We start from the raw sequence: 19,142 nt of genomic DNA, 5'->3' as shown, positions 1-19,142 counted from the left end.
GTCATTACAGATGCTGTGGATTTGTTTAATAATACTTTGTTAGTCTAAAAAAAAAAAATTACATTTAGAGGTTCATCAGTTTAAATGTTCAGTACAAGCCAAAACTTTACTTTTTAAAGTAAAAAAAAAAAAAAAAATCAGAAGCTTAGCTCATTAATAAAAAACAGAACTTGATAAATGTAAACGCATTTGAGTCACTGAAAACTAAGAAAGCTGATGAAATGCCAAGCCAACTGAAAGGTCAAAGGTCACACGCATGGTGAAGAAAGCAGGGCTGATGCGAGAACGTGCCGATGTGTTTCACTCACCTGACAGAGGTGCACAACCATTCTCTATCGGAGCAGTGAGATGCATGCACAAAAGCAAGAGAAGAAATGAGTGAACAGAACAAAAGAGAGAGAAATGGACTGGGTTGGGGGTATAGACAGAGAGACAGAGAGAGACACAACTGCAATGGAAAAAAATAAGTCGTTTCAACGTTGAATTAAGAATAGAATGAGAGGAAGAAGCCAGCCGCAGTGGACATGGAAGCCGCAGTGGCTGATGGAAGATGAGGTGGGGCTGTTGGGTCAAAAGGTCATCGGTTACCTCTCGCTTGGCCAGCAGGACGTTGGGTACGATGTGTGGCAAACAGCGGCCCAGCATGAGCATAACGCTCTGCTCGCTGTCAGCGATTCGAGACACCTGAGAACCGAGGACACGGGAATTAGGCACAAAAATGTCGCCACATAAAGACCAGCAGAGGCAAACATGTCAGACATCTTATTTAATGACACGTGCCTAAAAATTACTGCATAGCTGTAACCAGAGAACCTTTTCTGCTTTTGTATTCTAGACACTGTGAACGCTGTGAACTCTCAAACGTGCCTATTAATGCATTCCTGCTGATTCTGAAAGCAAGTGAACTGCTTCCAGCGCACTTCTTTCTTTTCTAATGACCAGTCATAATAGTTTAAAAGAAGAGTTCACTAAAAAAACTACAATTGTCGGCATTTACTCACTCCTATGTTTGTTCCAAACCTTTTTGACTTTCCTAACAAATTAAAAGCACCATAAAAGTGGTGCATATGACTTGTTCCAAGTGAAATTTAGAAATGTCAACTGGTAGAGATTTTGGGGTGTCGCCTCTATCGTGGTTACACGCTCATGTGACACCGCTGTGCTACGTGGCCACAAAAACGTATCGTTTGCATGTGTTTTTAAGCATTGCGATTTAAAAACAAGTGATTTTTAGCTGTTAAAATGCAAATGTCAAACTGCATTTTAACAAAGAGAGAAAATGTTTTGTTACAATACAGTGCATGAGTCATATAAAGCATTTTTAAAGGGAGAGTCCACCCAAAAATAAAAAATTCTGTCATTAATTACTCACCCTCATGTTTTTCCGAACCTGTAAGACCTTTGTTCATCATCAGAACACAATTTAAGATATTTCTGATGAAATCCACGAGCTTTCTGACCCTGCATAGACAGCAACGGTACTAACACGTTCAAGGCCCAGAAAGGTTGAACCACTGATGTCACTGACTATTTTATCAATGTTCTTACTACCTTTCTGGGCCTTGAATGTGTCAGCTGTGTTGCTGTCTATGCAGGGTCAGAAAGCTCTCAGATTTCATCAAAATATTAATTTGTGAGTTTGGAATGACATTTAATTTTGGTTGCACTAACCCTTTATTAAAACCTTTATGGTGCTTTTTCAACCTTTTTAACCTTAAAAGCTGCAGGTCATATTCACTCTACTGCACTGCCAATTCAAAAGTTAAAAAAAATACTGGTTTGAAACCACATGAGGGTGAGTAAATAATGACTGACTTTTCAATTATAGATGAACTATCTGTCTAACAGGCAGACTTTACATGTGCTTGTGCTTTTGTACCTGCATGCTACCCGATCCCACTCACCTCTGAGCCCAGTCGACTGTCAGCAGACATTCGACAGAAGGACAAAAGTGCTTGGTGGAAGGCCGGAGACAGCTTTCTGCACAAGCAAACAAAACATGATTTAACAAGCCACCTCCACCTCCGGTTACCAATAACTCCACATATTAGACCAGCTTTCCACAGCGCAGAACAAAACGCTGATATAGGAACAGTCATAACAAGGAAAGTGCAATTTGTCTGAATCAGCCTCGTGGGGTAAAAGTCCATCCGGAGCAGATGTGCAAAATGATGATGAATGAAATATATGGTGCCAGTCAGCACTGCAGTAAGACTTGGACGAGGACTGCAATGGTGCTTAATGCAGTGCTGACATCTAGTGGCCATAACAGCTCCGTGCCAAAACCTACTGAGATAGGTTAATGACTCTTAAAGGAGAAGTCCACTTCCAAAACAAAGATTTAGACATGTACTCACCCCCTTGTCATCCAAGATGTTCATGTTTTTTTTTCTTCAGTTGTAAAGAAATTATGTTTTTTGAGAAAAACATTTCTGCATTTTTCTCCATATAATGGACTGATATGGTGCCCTGATTTTGAACTTCCAAAAAGCAGTTTAAATGCTGCTCCAAACAATCCCAAACGCGGTTGTAAATGATCCCATCCGAGGAAGAAGTGTCTTATCTAGCGAAACAATCGGTTATTTTCATTAAAAAAAAAAAAAAAAAAAAAAAAAAAATATTGAAATAAATAAAAAAAATTAATCTCAAACGCTCATCTTGCCTTTCTCTCCCTAAACGCTGTGTATTCTGACTAAGACAGTTAGGGTATGTCGAAAAACTCCAATCGTATTTTCTCCCTCAACCTTAAAAATGACAGAGTAAGACAAGAAGAGCGTTTGGCATTGAAAAGTATATAAACTGTATTATTTTTATTAAAATAACCGATCGTTACGCTAGATAAGACCCTTCTTTCTCGGCTGGGATCGTTTACAACCACATTTTGGATCGTTTTAAGCCGCATTTAAACTACATTTTGGAAGTTCAATTTGGGGCACCATAGCAGTCCATTATATGGAAAAAAACTCAGAAATGTTTTTCTCAAAAAACAATTTCTTTACGACTGAAGAAAAAAAGACATGAACATCTTGGATGACAAGGGGGTGAGTACATGTCTAAATTTTTGTTTTGGAAGTGGACTTCTCCTAAAAAAAAAAAAAAAAAAAAAAAAAAGGCTGATATGAAGTGTTGGGGAAAGTTACTTTTAAAAGTAACGCATTACAATATTGTGTTACTCCCTAAAAAGTAACTAATTACGTTAGTTACTTTATATGGAAAGTAATGCGTTACGTTCCGTTCGAGTTACATTCACATTACTTTTTTATCTAGACAGGGCTTGCTTGTTTTTATAAACATATATACATATACATATACATATACATATACATATATACATATACATATACATATACATATATATATATATATATATATATATATATATATATATATATATATATATATATATATATATATATATATATATATATATATATATACATACATACATACACACACACACACGCATATATATATACATACATATATATATATATATATATATATATATATATACATATATATATATATACACATATATATATACACATATACGTATATATATACACACACACACACATACATACACACACATATACATTAAATACATAAAGGAAATTTGTGTTATTTAACATATTGTTACAGGTTTTCATTTCAGTGTTTTAGTTCATTTTGATGAGTACTGAATCTGTTTTTTTCTGAGTGAGATGAATTAATGCATGTTCACATTTAGTCTAGAACTATAGTAACATCATGTTTACACAACACACACATTTCTCAAGGAGACTTGTCAGTAAATAAATGGTAAAACAAAGTAACTGGCGTTACTTTTTTGAAAAAGTAACTCATATATATTTTTGTAAATTAAGAAGTAATGCATTACTTTACTAGTTACTTGAAAAAAGTAATCTGATTATGTAACTTGCATAACCCGAACACTGCTGATATGAAATACTTTTCACGGGCATCATTTAAAACTTCATTAAAACGCTAACTGTTTCAGGTCAAACTTATGATTTTTTTTTAATACTTGTCATAAGAGTGTCCTTGAATAAGGACGTGCAGGTCTCACCTGTTGGGCTGGTCAAATTGCACAGAGGTTTTACCCTGCTGACTCTGAGACTTCGGTTTGCTGTGAGGTTGTGTAGCAGTAGTGGTGCTATCAGTGCAGTCAGTAGTAGCAGTAGTAGTGGTTGAGGTCTTTGTAGTGTTGGCGTCCGAGGAGCTGTCTGTTTCTGTGACTCCTCGTATGTCCAAATACTGTCCATTGTCTAGGGGAGGTTTACCACATGGAGTGTCTTCTTTAGACTGAGTCGACTTAACTGCAGATGTGGGCTCTGATGAAACATTCCTTTGAAGTGCCTGGATATCACTGGATTTACAAAGGTACATTTGTTACATTTAGCCATGTGCAAAAACTGCGAAATGTACTAAAATACTGAAATGCAAGTATAGATGTAAATATACAGTAGTGTTGTGGCAAATTAACAGAATGGGAAAGAAAGAGAGAGAAGATGAAATATGAAGTGGAGGCAAAACTAGTTAAAAAAAAAAAAAAAAAAAAAAAAAAAAAAGATATGTAGAGCTCATCTCTTGCTAGGAAACGTAAATGTCATGCTGAAAAATGTCAGAGAGCAGAAGGTCATAATGATGAGTCCACTGAGCCAGAGGGAGAGGGTAGTTTTGAGCGCTTGAAAGCACAGCATTAAAGTACTGGAGTCATAAAAGACTCTGGATGAGTATGAATATTATATACACTATATACTGAACATACCATAATATATAGTTTCACTATATATAATTCACTACCATTCAAAGGTCTGGGGTCAGTAAATTATTTGAATTATTATTATTATTATTATTATTTAGCAAGAATGCAATTAATAGATCAAAAGTGACCGTTTATATTATCTATAATGTCACAATAAAATTTAATTTTAAATAGTATTGCTCTTTTGAACTTTGTATTTATTCAAAAATTCGGTAACACTTTAGAAAACCGCTCCATCATTAATGATTAACTATACAGAATCAAATGACTAATGCGCTATTAACATTGTAGTAACTGCTATTAAGTAACAAGAAAGTCTGATTAACAAATAAGCAAGTAATAGCACGTGGTAGTTCACTATTAGCTAATCAGTAACAGTACTATTTTTTCATATTTCCTGGAGAACTACTATATACAGGTTCATAATTAATGTGAATGAGGCAAAATGTATAATTAATTCTAAAGTAAAGATCATGGTAACCCACTAGTAATGATTCAAGAATGACCAAATACTTCAGAAGGAATTATTAATTATTTGGATCAGTATTCTAAAGTGGGTAACACTTTACAATAAGGTGTCATTTGTTAACATTAGTTAATGTATTAACTAACATGAACGAACAATGAACAATACATTTATTACACTATTTATTCATCTTTGTTAATATCAGATGATAAAATTACATTTGTTCATAGTTTATGTTAGTTCACAGTGCATTAACTAATGTTAACAAACACAACTTGAGGTTTTATTAATGCATTAGTAAATGCTGAAATTATCATTAACTAAAATTATTAAATGCTGTATAAGTATTGTTCATTCTTAATTCATGTTAACTAATGTAGTTAACTAATGAACCTGATTGTAAAGTGTTTCCAAATAATTAAATATGATATTATCATTATATGGTATAATATCCAGTGCATGTTACTCACATACAATTATATCAAAATACAGTTCAGCTTTAAAGGGTTAACTGATCAGCGTAAAAAACGTTGGGAATCGTGACTGTGAAAAGTTACAGCTAAATATTTTTCCACAAGAAATATGGTTTTTATAAACATGAGCTGATGAGATCAGACCATCCACTGAGAGCAGTAATTAATTATGACAGTAATCACAGGTTGCTGCTCTGAGCGCTGATTATACGGCTCATGTGGCAGGTCTCTAATGGTTTTGATTGAATTTGGCTCACAGGCAGCATGTGATGACTCTTACCTTTGGAGCTTTTTAATCTGTTCAGCCAGACTCTGTTTCTCGCTGTTCAGCAGGCTGATCTGATATTCCAACTCCTGAACCACTTCCCGCTGCTGCTGTGGATAACATCGAAATTACATAAATTAATTGGCATATTTTAGACTAGAGAAACCCAAGACCATTATAAATCACGTTTTCGGCCCTAGAGCAGCATGTTTAATCAAAAATCCCTTTTGAATAGATATTTGACATGGGATTACTAGAATTTGGTCATATTCTGATTATTTAAATGCATTAACCTGATATCTTCAATCTGATTAAGCCAATATTCCAGTTTCTAGGAAAGTGACTAAAATGGTTATAATATGCCATTAATCAGAATTTTATTTCAGGTTAAAGGCTTAACCAGAAAACCCTAGACCATAGAGCAGCACGTTTAATCAAAACTCCCTTTTGAATAGATATTCGACATGGCATTACTAGGATTTGGCCATATTCTGATTATGTAAATGCTTAACCTAATTGCCTTAATCTGATTAAGACAATATTCCAGTCTCTAGGAAAGTGACTAAAATGACTATAATATGCCATTAATCCGAATTTTATTTCCGAATAAAGTTTTAACCAGAAGACCCTAGACCATAGAGCAGCATGCTTAATCAAAATTCCCTTTTGAATAGATATTTGACATGGGATTATTATGATTTGGCCATATTCTGAATATGTAAATGCATTAACCTGATATCTTTAATCTGATTAAGACAATATTCCAGTTTTTAGAAAAAAAGTGACTATGCCAATATTCCAGTCTCTAGAAAAGTGACTAAAATGACTATAATATGTCATTAATCAGAATTTTATTTCAGAATAAAGTTTTACCCAGAAGACCCTAGACCACAGAGCAGCATGTTTAATCAAAACTCCCTTTTGAATAGATATTCGACATGGCATTACTAGGATTTGGCCATATTCTGATTATGTAAATGCTTAACCTAATTGCCTTAATCTGATTAAGACAATATTTCAGTCTCTAGGAAAGTGACTAAAATGACTATAATATGCCATTAATCCGAATTTTATTTCCGAATAAAGTTTTAACCAGAAGACCCTAGACCATAGAGCAGCATGCTTAATCAAAATTCCCTTTTGAATAGATATTTGACATGGGATTATTATGATTTGGCCATATTCTGAATATGTAAATGCATTAACCTGATATCTTTAATCTGATTAAGACAATATTCCAGTTTTTAGAAAAAAAGTGACTATGCCAATATTCCAGTCTCTAGAAAAGTGACTAAAATGACTATAATATGTCATTAATCAGAATTTTATTTCAGAATAAAGTTTTACCCAGAAGACCCTAGACCACAGAGCAGCATGTTTAATCAAAACTCCCTTTTGAATAGATATCTGACATGAGATTATTAGGATCTGGCCATATTCTGATGATGTAAATGCATTAACCTGATATCTTTAATCTGATTAAGACAATATTCCAGTTTTTAGAAAAAAAGTGACTATGCCAATATTCCAGTCTCTAGAAAAGTGACTAAAATGACTATAATATGTCATTAATCAGAATTTTATTTCAGAATAAAGTTTTACCCAGAAGACCCTAGACCACAGAGCAGCATGTTTAATCAAAAATCCCTTTTGAATAGATATTTGACATGGGATTATTATGATTTGGCCATATTCTGAATATGTAAATGCATTAACCTGATATCTTTAATCTGATTAAGACAATATTCCAGTTTTTAGAAAAAAAGTGACTATGCCAATATTCCAGTCTCTAGAAAAGTGACTAAAATGACTATAATATGTCATTAATCAGAATTTTATTTCAGAATAAAGTTTTACCCAGAAGACCCTAGACCACAGAGCAGCATGTTTAATCAAAAATCCCTTTTGAATAGATATCTGACATGAGATTATTAGGATCTGGCCATATTCTGATGATGTAAATGCATTAACCTGATATCTCTAATCTGATTAAGACAATATTCCAGTTTCTATGAAAGTGACTAAAATGACTATAATATGCCATTAATCAGAATTTTACTTTAAAGTAAAGGTTTAACCAGAAGACTCTAAAGCTGCATGTTTAATCAAAATTCCCTTTTGAATAGATATTTGGCATGGGATTATTAGGATTTGGCCATATTCTGATTATGTAAATGCATTAACCTGATCTCCTTAATCTGATTAAACCAATATTCCAGTTCCTAGGAAAGTGATTAAAATGCCTATAATGTCATTAATCAGAATTTCAGAATAAAGGCATAACCAGAAGACCCTAAACCCTAGAGCAGCATGTTTAATCAAAATTCCCTTTTGAATAGATATTTGACATGGGATAACTAGAATTTGGCCATATTCCAATTATGTAAATGCATTAACCTAATAGCCTTAATATGACTTAAGATAATATTCCAGTTTCTAGGAAAGTGATTAAAATATGCCATTAATCCGAATTTTATTTCACAATAAAGGGTTAGCCAGATTATGGACCTTAATCAGAAAACTAAGCTGAAGTAAACACGTTCTCTGACTGCAATACCAACAGTTCTTCCTATACATACCTGTATAGCCTCAGTTTGCTGCACAGGTTCCTGGGTAAAATAATCTCCCGGCAAGTCATCTGGGTCAACATTGACCGCCACATCCACAGTATCCCGATGCAATGGCAGGCTGTGCCCACAGTTCCTGTACAGTTGCAATAGGTCTGGAGGTTTGGGAATGTTTAGACCCACATCATCCCACAACTCAAAATCCTGCAGAAACAAAATATCATGAATAACAGAAAGAAACAAAATACTAGAAAATATAATTCTATAAAAATGAATGCACAAAAGGAATATACCTGATCATCATTTTCATCTGAGAATGTGATGGCCGTCAACTTGTATTCATTTTTCAATAAATATTCATTAACTAAAAAATTTAAGGCTCTCTTTTCAAGAGGGCGGATAGGTTCCTAGAAAAAAATAATTGGAAAAATAATTAAGTTAATGTATTTTGATTGAGCTTATTAAAGAAATCTACTATATTTAGGATTAAAATATCATCATAAAAAAATGAAACCCAAGATAACCTGAATTTCAGGACTGGATTTGTAGTTTTTTCTCTCTTGAGAGGGAATCTCACATTCTACAGAGAGAGAGAAAAAAGAAAGAATGACAGAGAGAGAGAGAGAGAAAGAAAGAAAGAAAGAAAAACCACTGAGCTGGAATTTGATTTATTGTGGACATTACAAACTGCCTTCAGGAATGAGAGCAGCTCCTATAGCAGAAAGGACTGAAGTGTGTAAAAGTTGAAAGTACGCCACCTGCAGCCTGAGTCAAGTTGGCACGAAGAGCCTGAATGGTCTCCTTGGCTTTCCGCAGTTCAAACTCCAGAACTGGACCAGGGGGAAGTGGGTCACACACAAACAGGCATCCAACCAAGAGAAGGGGAACAAAGAAACAAAACAAAAGAGGGGGAAAAAAGAACAAAAGGATGGCCATGAAAAAACAAAATCAAAAAAAAAAAAAAAAAAAAAAAAGAAAGAAAAGAAAAAACGACAACTTTCGTAAGAAGCTGAGGCAGAACCAAAACAGGGACATGCACACTATGGATCTAATGAACACATGCAGCAGAGGTTGCTGGAGGAGCTGCCAGATCATGAAAATATTTACACATTTATGTTTGATTTTCTTTCACAATTCTCTAGCTGCTGTCTGACCAGGGATTTAGAGCAAAGCAATGTCTGTTTGTTTGTTTTAGATGAAAGGTTAAAAAAATAAATAAAAATCCTTCGCAAATTTTTAAAAATTCCGTTTGACTTTTTAAAACTGAAGTGTGTAATTTCTGTGCCATCAAGCAGAGTTGCCAAAATATTGTCCTGTCCTAAATAGCGCACTTTAAGTTCATTTGCCATCTAGTGGTAATTGCTTGCATGTGTTGTCCATAAAGTTCACATGACCACAGGGAGTCCCATTGGTCACTTGGTAGCAGAATGGTGCACCAACCTTAAAAGGATAGTTCACCCAAAAATGAAAATTCTGTCATTAATGGGCCCTATGATTATGATTTCCGTCATGTGGAAAACGCAGACAGAATTTTACCGTTTCTTGTGAGAAATCGGCATATCATATACAAACAGAAACCTAAATGTTTAAAAGAAAAGTCAAAATAAAAGTTTGATTGAAAGGGGTCATCGGATGCAAAACTCACTTTTACATGCTGTTTGAACATAAATGTGTGTTTGCAGTGTGTGTACATAACCACCTTATAATGATAAAAATCCACCCAGTGGATCCCTATAAATAATATCCCCTTTTTCAAGTCATTCGCAGCTTCTTGTCTGTGATGTCACACAGACCTTCCACGATAGCTGATTGACATTAGCGTTTTACCTTAAATTCACCCTGAGTGAGTTGTGAACTGTCTGCCATTGTTTCGACACCGGAGCACGTAGACAAGAATGTCTCCTAAGCGAATGAGGTGTTCTGTTGTTGGATGTAATAATGATCATAGCGGTCATCATTTACTCCTGACATCTGAGTTGTTGAAGACACAGTGGATTACTTTCGTTTTTAAAGGGAATGTGCCTCCCGACCTCACCTAAAGGCATCTATGTTCACGCGAATCATTCGTGATCCAGCTTCACCTACAGAAGAAGTGAGTATAAGGGTTTTTTATGAATCTTAGCAAATCGCCTTTTCTAATTATGTGCTAGTTAGCAAGTTTTGCGGCTAAATGCGGCAAAGGTAAACAGGATGGCTCAACACCCCACAGAAGAAAGGGGCGGGGTGAGCAGAGCTCATTAGCATTTAAAGGCACATGCATCAAAACGGGTTGCTATGAAAAGAGCTGATTTTGACAAGGTAAAAAGGGTGTTGTTTTGCACTACCATTGAGAAATTTTAACTAAAGTATGTAATAGACTTTTCATTGAGACCCTAAAGTAGAGTTGTCAAAAGGTACCGGGTTCGGTACTTTCGGTACTGAAATTTTAAAAACGTCCATTTCCCGCTCACATTTGAGCGCTGTTGAGCTGTTTTTTTTTTTTTAACATCGCTGATGGGCCATAATGTTCACGCGCTCAGACATGACTGCGATTGGCTACAATGATAAGTGCTTCACGCTCCTCACCAAGCGCTCACACATAAGCACAACGGGAGCGTTTTAAAGCCGCTTGTGTCAGCGGATCCCTGATACACCTGCACATAGATGGATCCGCCAATCAGCAATGTTTAAAAATCGGCTCAACAGCGCTCAAATGTGAGTGGGAAATGGACATTTTAAAATTTCAGTACTAAAAAGTACCGAACCCGGTACCTTTTGACAACTCTACCCTAAAGAATCATATCTACTTGTAGAAAGTTGGCATCCGATGACCTTTAACCTTAAAATATTGTGGCAGAAATTTAATGCTGTCGTTCAGCAAAAATTTATGTAATTATTAAATATGTAAAATTATTAAAACCTTATTTAAGGAGTAATCATAATATTTCTTCAACATTTTTATTGTAATGTTAAACCCTGTTTATTTAAAAAAAAAAAAAAAAAAAAAAAAAACCATTTCATAACGCTATTTTAAGAATAAATAAAAACTTTTTTTTATGCATGCAAACAATTAGACATGCTAAAACAGTGAATTTGGTAACAACAAAACATAAGGTGGGAAAAAATAAAACATTTTATGGGGCCCTAAATGTAATTTTTGTTCAACTTTTAATAAATTGGGGTTAAATTTAAAGTTTTATAATTTTAATAAATAAAACATGATTTTTTTTTTTTTTATTAATAAAATTTAATTTAAGCATTAAAAAGGATTCCAGAAAAAAATTAAATGAACAAATACGGAATCCAGTAAAATTAAAACCTAAAAACTGAATTTGGAAAAAAAGGAAATTGGGAAGAAATAAAATGAATTTCATAGGGCCCTACATTAATTACTCACCCTCAAGTCATCCCAAACTTGTAAGACCTTCATTCATTTTCAGAACATAAATTAAGATATTTTTGATGAAATCCGAAGGCTTTCTGACATGGAAGCAAAGAAACTGTTGAATAAAGTTGTTATTTTTGTGTTCTTTGCGCACAAAAAGCTTTACAAAATCTCACAGCTTTATAAAATTATGGTTGAACCACTGAAGTCACATGGACTATTTTAACAATGTCATTACTACCTTTCAGGGCCTTAAACATGTCAGTTGTGTTGCTGTCTATACAGGGTCAGAAAGCTCTCGGATTTCATCAAAAATATCTTAATTTGTGTTGTGAAGATGAATGAAGGTCTTACAAGTTTGGAATGACATGAGGGCGATTAATTAATGTAGGGCCCTATGAAGTTCATTTTATTTCTTCCCAAATTCCATTTTTTTTTTTTCTTTTCCCAAATTAAATTTTTTAAGTTTTAATTTTACTGGATTCCGTATTTTTTCGTTTGTTTGTTTTAATTTTTTTGGAATCCTTTTTAATGCTTAAATTAAATTTTATTAATGAAAAAAATCATGTTTTATTCATTAAATAAATTTGGTTTGGAACGACATGAGGGTGAGTAATACATGGAAGAAGTTTCATTTTTGGGTGAACTATCCATTTAAGTCTACACTGGTATGGGCGACGTCTTCACGTCGGACTCTTACCCAGTATTACAACAAAGTGCAAACCGTGCTATTTGGGACGGGCTTAAAAATAAAACAGGTAGTCCCACTCCAAACTCACGACACTGGCACGACCAACACTGTCGTGTCAGATCATTCGGGGTGCAGAGAAATGTTTTGACAGCACCACAGGTATTTTTCAGGGAAATTAATCTTTGAATGGCTTACTTACAACTGTCTCTGCATACCAAGCTGGAATATGAGTAGTCACTTAACAAAAAAAAAAAAAAAAAAAAAATTACACACTTCAGTTGAAATAAAACTAACAAGAAGCCCTTATTTAAAATTCATGCTTTTCTTATCATGAAAATCCTAGCACCTCACAGGATTTAGTACGATTGTTATTCATTGTTATACAATCCCAAATGCATACAGACGCAAATCCTAAACACACAAAAACCTAAATCCACCTATTGTTTGCATTTAATCTTGGTTGTACAAGTGGTTTGACTGGTAAGAGATTTACCAGTGTATGCAAAACCCCGCAGCAATCCTGCTAATGTGGACCTACTAGGCGAGTTCTAACACAGGCTGTGTCTCATTCCGCTCCCTAGTTTCCTAAAACAGGAATTTGGGATCAGAAGCATTTCAAGATCCATTAACAATTGGGACACTGATGACTTATTTACCTGAGATTATGCATTAAAATAAAACGTAATGACCAATATTCTGGTATTGAATAACAACAAAATCAGCTGATTTGTGTACTGGGTCGTGTACTAATCTAGGGAACAGATTGAGACACATCCAGAGACACTGGGAAACAGAAGCATGGAGAGCACAGGACACTTTGCATGACTGTGCACTGATGATCAGCAGGTGGGACTCCCACAAGCTCTGCTTCCTAATATGTTCTCTGGAACACCATCTACCCGAACAGAGCCAGATAGAGGAGGAAAGAAAAGAAAGAAGAGAAATTCACATGGAAAAGGAAGAAACAAAGAAATCAAGCTAAGAGAAAGCAGAGCTCAAATGGGACGAAGGCACTTATGCTGCTGATCAACACAGCACAGGATGCAAGTTTAACAAATGGAAAAAAATGTAAGAACAAGCAAAAACAAAAAAAAAAAAAAAAAAAAACAAATGGCAAAGGTGTGCTTGCCTGGATGGTTTGTGGTCCAGTATTGGAAAGAGAAATACTGGAATAGAGACCCATCAGACAGCCAATAAACCCCAGGTCAGACAGCCAGGGCTGTGCTCATCGCTGAAGGGGTCAAGATTTGGGAGGAAATGCCCAATTCGGGGTGTAAAAGTGACATTTTGTACAGAGCAATCTTATTCTGCTGCACGGTTCCTTACGCTTTTACTTACCCATAATAAGCTTTCAACAAAAAGCGCATGAAAAATGGCCATTACCTAAAATCAATTAGATATATTTATAGTTTTTATTTGCTTTTATCTGATTCATTGTTTTATCTTTATTTATTAATATACATTACGGGCCTGTTCACACCAAGTTTGAAGTGACAAAATCACACATTTACTAACAATTTATTATTTAATATTCAACCATTAGGTACTTAATATTTAAATAGACATTTTTATTTTTTAAATATAATGGATAAATAGAAAATAAATGAAACAAATAAAAATAGTAAGCTAAAATAATAAAAAGATAAAATAAAAATAAAATTAATTAAATGTTAAAAATTATTTTTAAATAGACCAGGTCATAAGATATCAATTATTTTCTTGATCTTTCGCAAGGAGACAAACACGCCTCCAAACCATAAATAAATAAATAAATAAATAAATAAATAAATAAATAAATAAATAAATATGGAGCAATTGGCTCCTATAAGAAACAAAAATCAGCATCAAATAATTTTTTTAAGTGCCACAGAACACATCTTTTTTTTTTTTGCAAACACTTTAAAAATTAGATATATTAGTAATTTTTACTTGTTTATTAATAATATACATAATTATTTATTTTTATTATTATTATTATTATTATTATACACTACACTCCTGTTTACACGAAGTTTGAAGTGACAAAAATCACATTATGATTTTTACAAATATTTAACTATTAACTTTAACTACTCAATATTTAAATAGATATTTTCATTTTTTGAAATATAATGAACAAATAAAATAAATTAAACAAATACAAATAAAATAAATACAAAAAAAAAAAAAAAAAAAAAGTAACAAAATATTTTGAAATATTTTTCAAAATATTCTTGATCTTTTGCAAGGAGACAAACAGGGCTCAAGAATAAATAAGTAAATAAATACAATTAATTCAATTATTTAATATTTAACTGCTACCTTTAACTACTTAAACATTAAGTACAAATTTTTGAAATATAGTTAATAAATAAATAAAAATACAGTAAATAAGAATAAATAGCTAAAATAAATAAAAAGATTAAATAAAAATAAATAACATTAAATGTTAAAAAATATTTTAAATGAACCACGTCATAAGAAATCACATTTTCTTGATCTTTTGCAAGGAGACAAACAGGACTCCAGACTAAATAAATAACAAATAAAATACTTATTTAAAAATACTTACTTACTAATTGGCTCCTATAAGAAACAAAAACAGGCGTCAAATTATTTTGAGTGCCATAAATTTCTTTCTTTTCTTTTTTTTTTTTTAAAAAACACTAACAATTAGACACATTTATATTTTTTTATTAGCTTTTATTGTTTATTAATATACACTATGTGCCTGTTTACACCAAGTCTGATGTGACGCATCACATTTAAAAACAATTTACTGTTTAATATTTAAGTATTAACTTTAACCAATTAATATTTAAAAACAAATTTCATTTTCTGAAATAGACTGTTATAATAAAAAAAAATAAATACAAATAAATTACAGTGAAAAAAAATTACGAGAAATAAATTAAAAATACAAAATTAAAAGATTTAATACAAATAATAATAAAATTAAATTAAATTAAATGCAGTATATAGAGTAACATTGTTTTAATCAATTCAGTGCTTAAAAAAAAAAAGCAGTCTTGGTGTGAAGAGACCTTAATACTTTCAGAAAAAGCTAACATTTTAAAAAGAGCGCAAACAAAATATACCACTGAATAGTAGAAACAACAAAACTTGTAGACAATTTATAGCCTTTTTAACCTGTAGCCAATAAATACGTGTAGAGCTCAGCTCTAAATGGTTTTCTTTTGTGTGTGTGTTTGGAGAGAATAGGGGATGTGAATTTTCACAGGAATAATTAGTAACAAAAACACATTTCGAAAAAATAAATAAATAAAAAAAATCGATATCTGCCAGGATAATGTAGGAATCTGAAGCTTAGGAGGGACTCAAGCTAATGCAGGAAAAAGCTAAAGGAGCATTACGGCAATCTAGCCAAGCGAGTATCAAAACAGGGAAATGACAAGAGAGGAAACTTGAGAGCCAGAAAACCCTTTGCTTGGAAAGAAATAGGAAAGCAAGATAGTTATTGACAGCACAGCCCAATCAGAAAGGAAAGTTGAGCGTCCAGGCTATTAGTTAACCCTCCTACTCGTCTACGGAGAGCACTCATCTGTGAGACCGCCGATGAATGCGCTCAGTGAACCGTACTGCTTGACCCATGTGAATTCGCATCAATCACGAAGGCCAAGAATCTCGTGTCATATACGGTAACGCCGACCAAATCGCCCCTCATAAAACAGCTTTACACAAGCCACCGAACCGCTAATAGTTTCCAGAAAAACGTCCGGTAAAGCCAATTCCTTCGCATTTGGCCTAAAAAAATGGACACGTACTGTAACTGCTGAACTGTGTTCTTGGAAATGCAGGGCATTAGAGAAGAGAACATTTAGCTACTGTCAATTGTGGTCTAATATGATGATAAGTGGATGCAAAATGTTTAAAAATCAATGAACTGAAGATTTCTAGTATTAAAAGTATTGTATGACACAAATTTGGAAGTGTGTTTGTTAAAAAAACCAACCACATGACCAGTCACTGTGGCTGAGGAAAAGATTTTTGTAATTTTGCAAGTGATAAAATCTGATCTGACCATCCAGATGCATTTTAAAATAAATAAATAAATAATTTTTATGTGATTCTTCTTACCTGCCACTCTTTCGTCCGACTCCCTGTTGCCATCATCTGAATACCGTGCAAAATCCAAGGAGTCCAATGTACTGATGCTGCCAGCTCGATCTGGAAACAAACAAAAAAATGAATCTTAAGTGGTTGCCACCCATTTTAAAGGGTTTCATTTTCTACCCACAACAAAACACCCTTTTTAGAACACTAATCTATCATTTACCAAAAGTAAAGTGGTGATATTTTGATTTGTTTCAGCAAATTAAAGGAGTCAGCAGTTTTGGAGAATAGGCTCTATGTAGGCCAAAACTTTTCAGACGCCCAGCTCTCTCGGTCTGTCTCCACTGCTGGAGGGAAGACAGAAAAGTATTGCCAACGTCAAGCCCCCTCATGGACAAACTCCCCCATTTCTGCATGCCAACGATTGTAGTGTGTTGTGTACACTGGCACAGAAACACATGATTCAGCAACAAACCGCATTTATTTATTTTGGTAATTTTAGATGAATAATGAGCATATAATAATAGTGTTTAAGTACTTAACTATGAATTACAGATTCCACATTATTTGCATATTTTTAAAAGGACCAGGTCATAGAAATCAACCAGACACACACACACACACACAAAAAAAAAAAAAAACACTTAAGGAGGCACTGGCTCCTTAAATAAAATGTGCCAAATTATTTGATAATTATTGTGTGTATTCACAGTAATTTTGTGACAAGTCAGCTGCCTCCCCCTACTTATCAGCATCTCGCTTCACCAGGCTCCTGACAGGAGTGGGCATGCGAGAGAGGAGGGGGGTGACGAAACATCCAGGTCTGGCGGCGTTTGATGAGGCACACCTGACATCAATGAATCCTCATCACCGCCGCTGTTAAAATGCCGAGCAAGCCTCTCCTCGGGAAACCGTCTCTACCCCGTGCATGCACACTGGTGTCCTCGTGGGTCCAGGAAGGGAGCAGTGAGGGGATTGAGCGCCGTCAAAAGCAACGAGCTACCGGACCCGTGGTCCGGACGAGTACTGCACCTGTTAGACGGCTGACGGGCAAGGATGACTGGCCGCTGAATCCCCCAGAAGTGCCGTGAGCCAGAGGACATAGTCGCTAAAGGAAGCCTCCGCCCCTAGAGCCACGGTCCTAAGAGGGGAGCTCGTGCGGCCGCCAGACTCTGCCCCTTTCCTTCCAAACACTGCCCCTCCTGCACAGATACCTCCAGTACTACAAGGACACCAGTTCCCCTGTTTATTTTGGACATTTTTGTTTATTTCTGTTTAATAAAAGCCTCTCCGAGGCCTGACGTCAAACCCACTGTGTCTGTCATTTGCTCATCCCGCTACTATCCAAGATGTTCATGTCTTTCTTTCTTCAGTTGGAAAGAAATTGTTTTTTGAGGAAAACACTTCAGCATTTTTCTCCATATAATGGACTGCTATGGTGCCCCGCTTTTAAACTTTTTAAAATGCAGTTTAAATGCGGCTTCAAACGATCCCAACCGAGAAAGAAGGGTCTTATCTAGCATAACGATTGGTTATTTTCATAAAAATAATACAGTTTATATACTTTTTAATTTCAAATGCTCATCTTGTCTTACTCTGCCTGAACTCTGTTTATTTCCGGTTCATGACAGTTAGGGTATGTCAAAAAACTCCCATCTCGTGTTCTCCCTCAACTTCAAAATCGTCCTATATCGCTGTTTCACCTTTTTTGTTAAGGGTGTTTGATCTTCTTTGCATGTTCACTTTGCAAAGACTGGGTCTGTACTTCTGCAGCGATGTAGGATGATTTTGAAATGATTTTTGAAGTTGAGGAAGAAAATACGATTGGAGTTTTTCGACATACCCTAACTGTCTTGAGTCAGAATACACCGAGTTCAGGTGGAGCAAGACAAGACGAGCATTTTAGATTAAAAAGTATTTAAATTGTATTTTTTTAATGAAAATAGCCAATGGTTTCGCTAGATAAGACCCTTCTTTCTCGTCTGGGATTGTTTGAAGCCGCATTTAAACTGCATTTTGGAAGTTCAAAATCGGGGGAACATTACAGTCCATTATATGGAGAAAAATGCTGAAATGTTTTCTTTAAAAAACATAATTTCTTTACGACTGAAGAAAGAAAGACATGAACATCATGGATGACAAGGAGGTGAGTACACTATATGTGAATCTTTGTTTTGGAAGTGGACTTCTTTAACAAGAGTCCTGATTATTTCAGTCAGACCTTTAAGTTTGTTTGGCAAATAAATAAATCTCCTGTGCTCTCATTTCAAGTTAGAGCAGGGATACCAGGTCTGTGGTTTTCCCGTGGAATTGGGCTACTTAAATACTGTTGCCACGGGGTGTTTTTCATGTCCGTGGGTTGAAGCGACCCCAATAACGTGATATTTAGCCCCGGAAATGCTAATTTTACCAGAAAAAAACATGTATTTTACCGCTCAAAATGTGTGGTATACATGACTGGGCTAGTTTTGAGCTAGCTTTGAGTAGCAATTGGG

The 19,142-nt window shown here is 34.6% G+C and overlaps 1 protein-coding gene across 10 annotated transcripts in view; it reads right to left on the bottom strand.

The window, feature by feature from the left end:
• relch (RAB11 binding and LisH domain, coiled-coil and HEAT repeat containing) overlaps positions 1 to 19,142 on the bottom strand; it is a 69,687-nt gene that overhangs the window by 40,624 nt on the left and 9,921 nt on the right. For 6 of the 10 annotated variants that reach the window (XR_007825654.1, XM_051098453.1, XM_051098446.1 and 3 more), the window contains 10 exons: positions 16,672 to 16,761; positions 9,298 to 9,369; positions 9,064 to 9,119; positions 8,833 to 8,946; positions 8,552 to 8,743; positions 5,988 to 6,082; positions 4,070 to 4,369; positions 1,905 to 1,980; positions 589 to 684; positions 309 to 332 (listed from right to left, as the gene is read on the bottom strand). Coding sequence is in view for 9 of the 10 variants with exons in the window: in XM_051098453.1 (XP_050954410.1) it covers positions 309 to 332; positions 589 to 684; positions 1,905 to 1,980; positions 4,070 to 4,369; positions 5,988 to 6,082; positions 8,552 to 8,743; positions 8,833 to 8,946; positions 9,064 to 9,119; positions 9,298 to 9,369; positions 16,672 to 16,761 (1,115 nt within the window). In the remaining variant the exon portion in view is untranslated. The remainder of the gene's footprint in view (positions 1 to 308; positions 333 to 588; positions 685 to 1,904; positions 1,981 to 4,069; positions 4,370 to 5,987; positions 6,083 to 8,551; positions 8,744 to 8,832; positions 8,947 to 9,063; positions 9,120 to 9,297; positions 9,370 to 16,671; positions 16,762 to 19,142) is intronic. The other 4 variants (XM_051098450.1, XM_051098451.1, XM_051098454.1 and 1 more) reach the window with 3 other exon arrangements.

The sequence above is a fragment of the Labeo rohita genome, chromosome 24 (assembly GCF_022985175.1).
Source record: "Labeo rohita strain BAU-BD-2019 chromosome 24, IGBB_LRoh.1.0, whole genome shotgun sequence".
In the NCBI taxonomy this organism is placed as follows: domain Eukaryota; kingdom Metazoa; phylum Chordata; class Actinopteri; order Cypriniformes; family Cyprinidae; genus Labeo; species Labeo rohita.
This window is presented reverse-complemented; position numbering and strand designations above follow the sequence as displayed.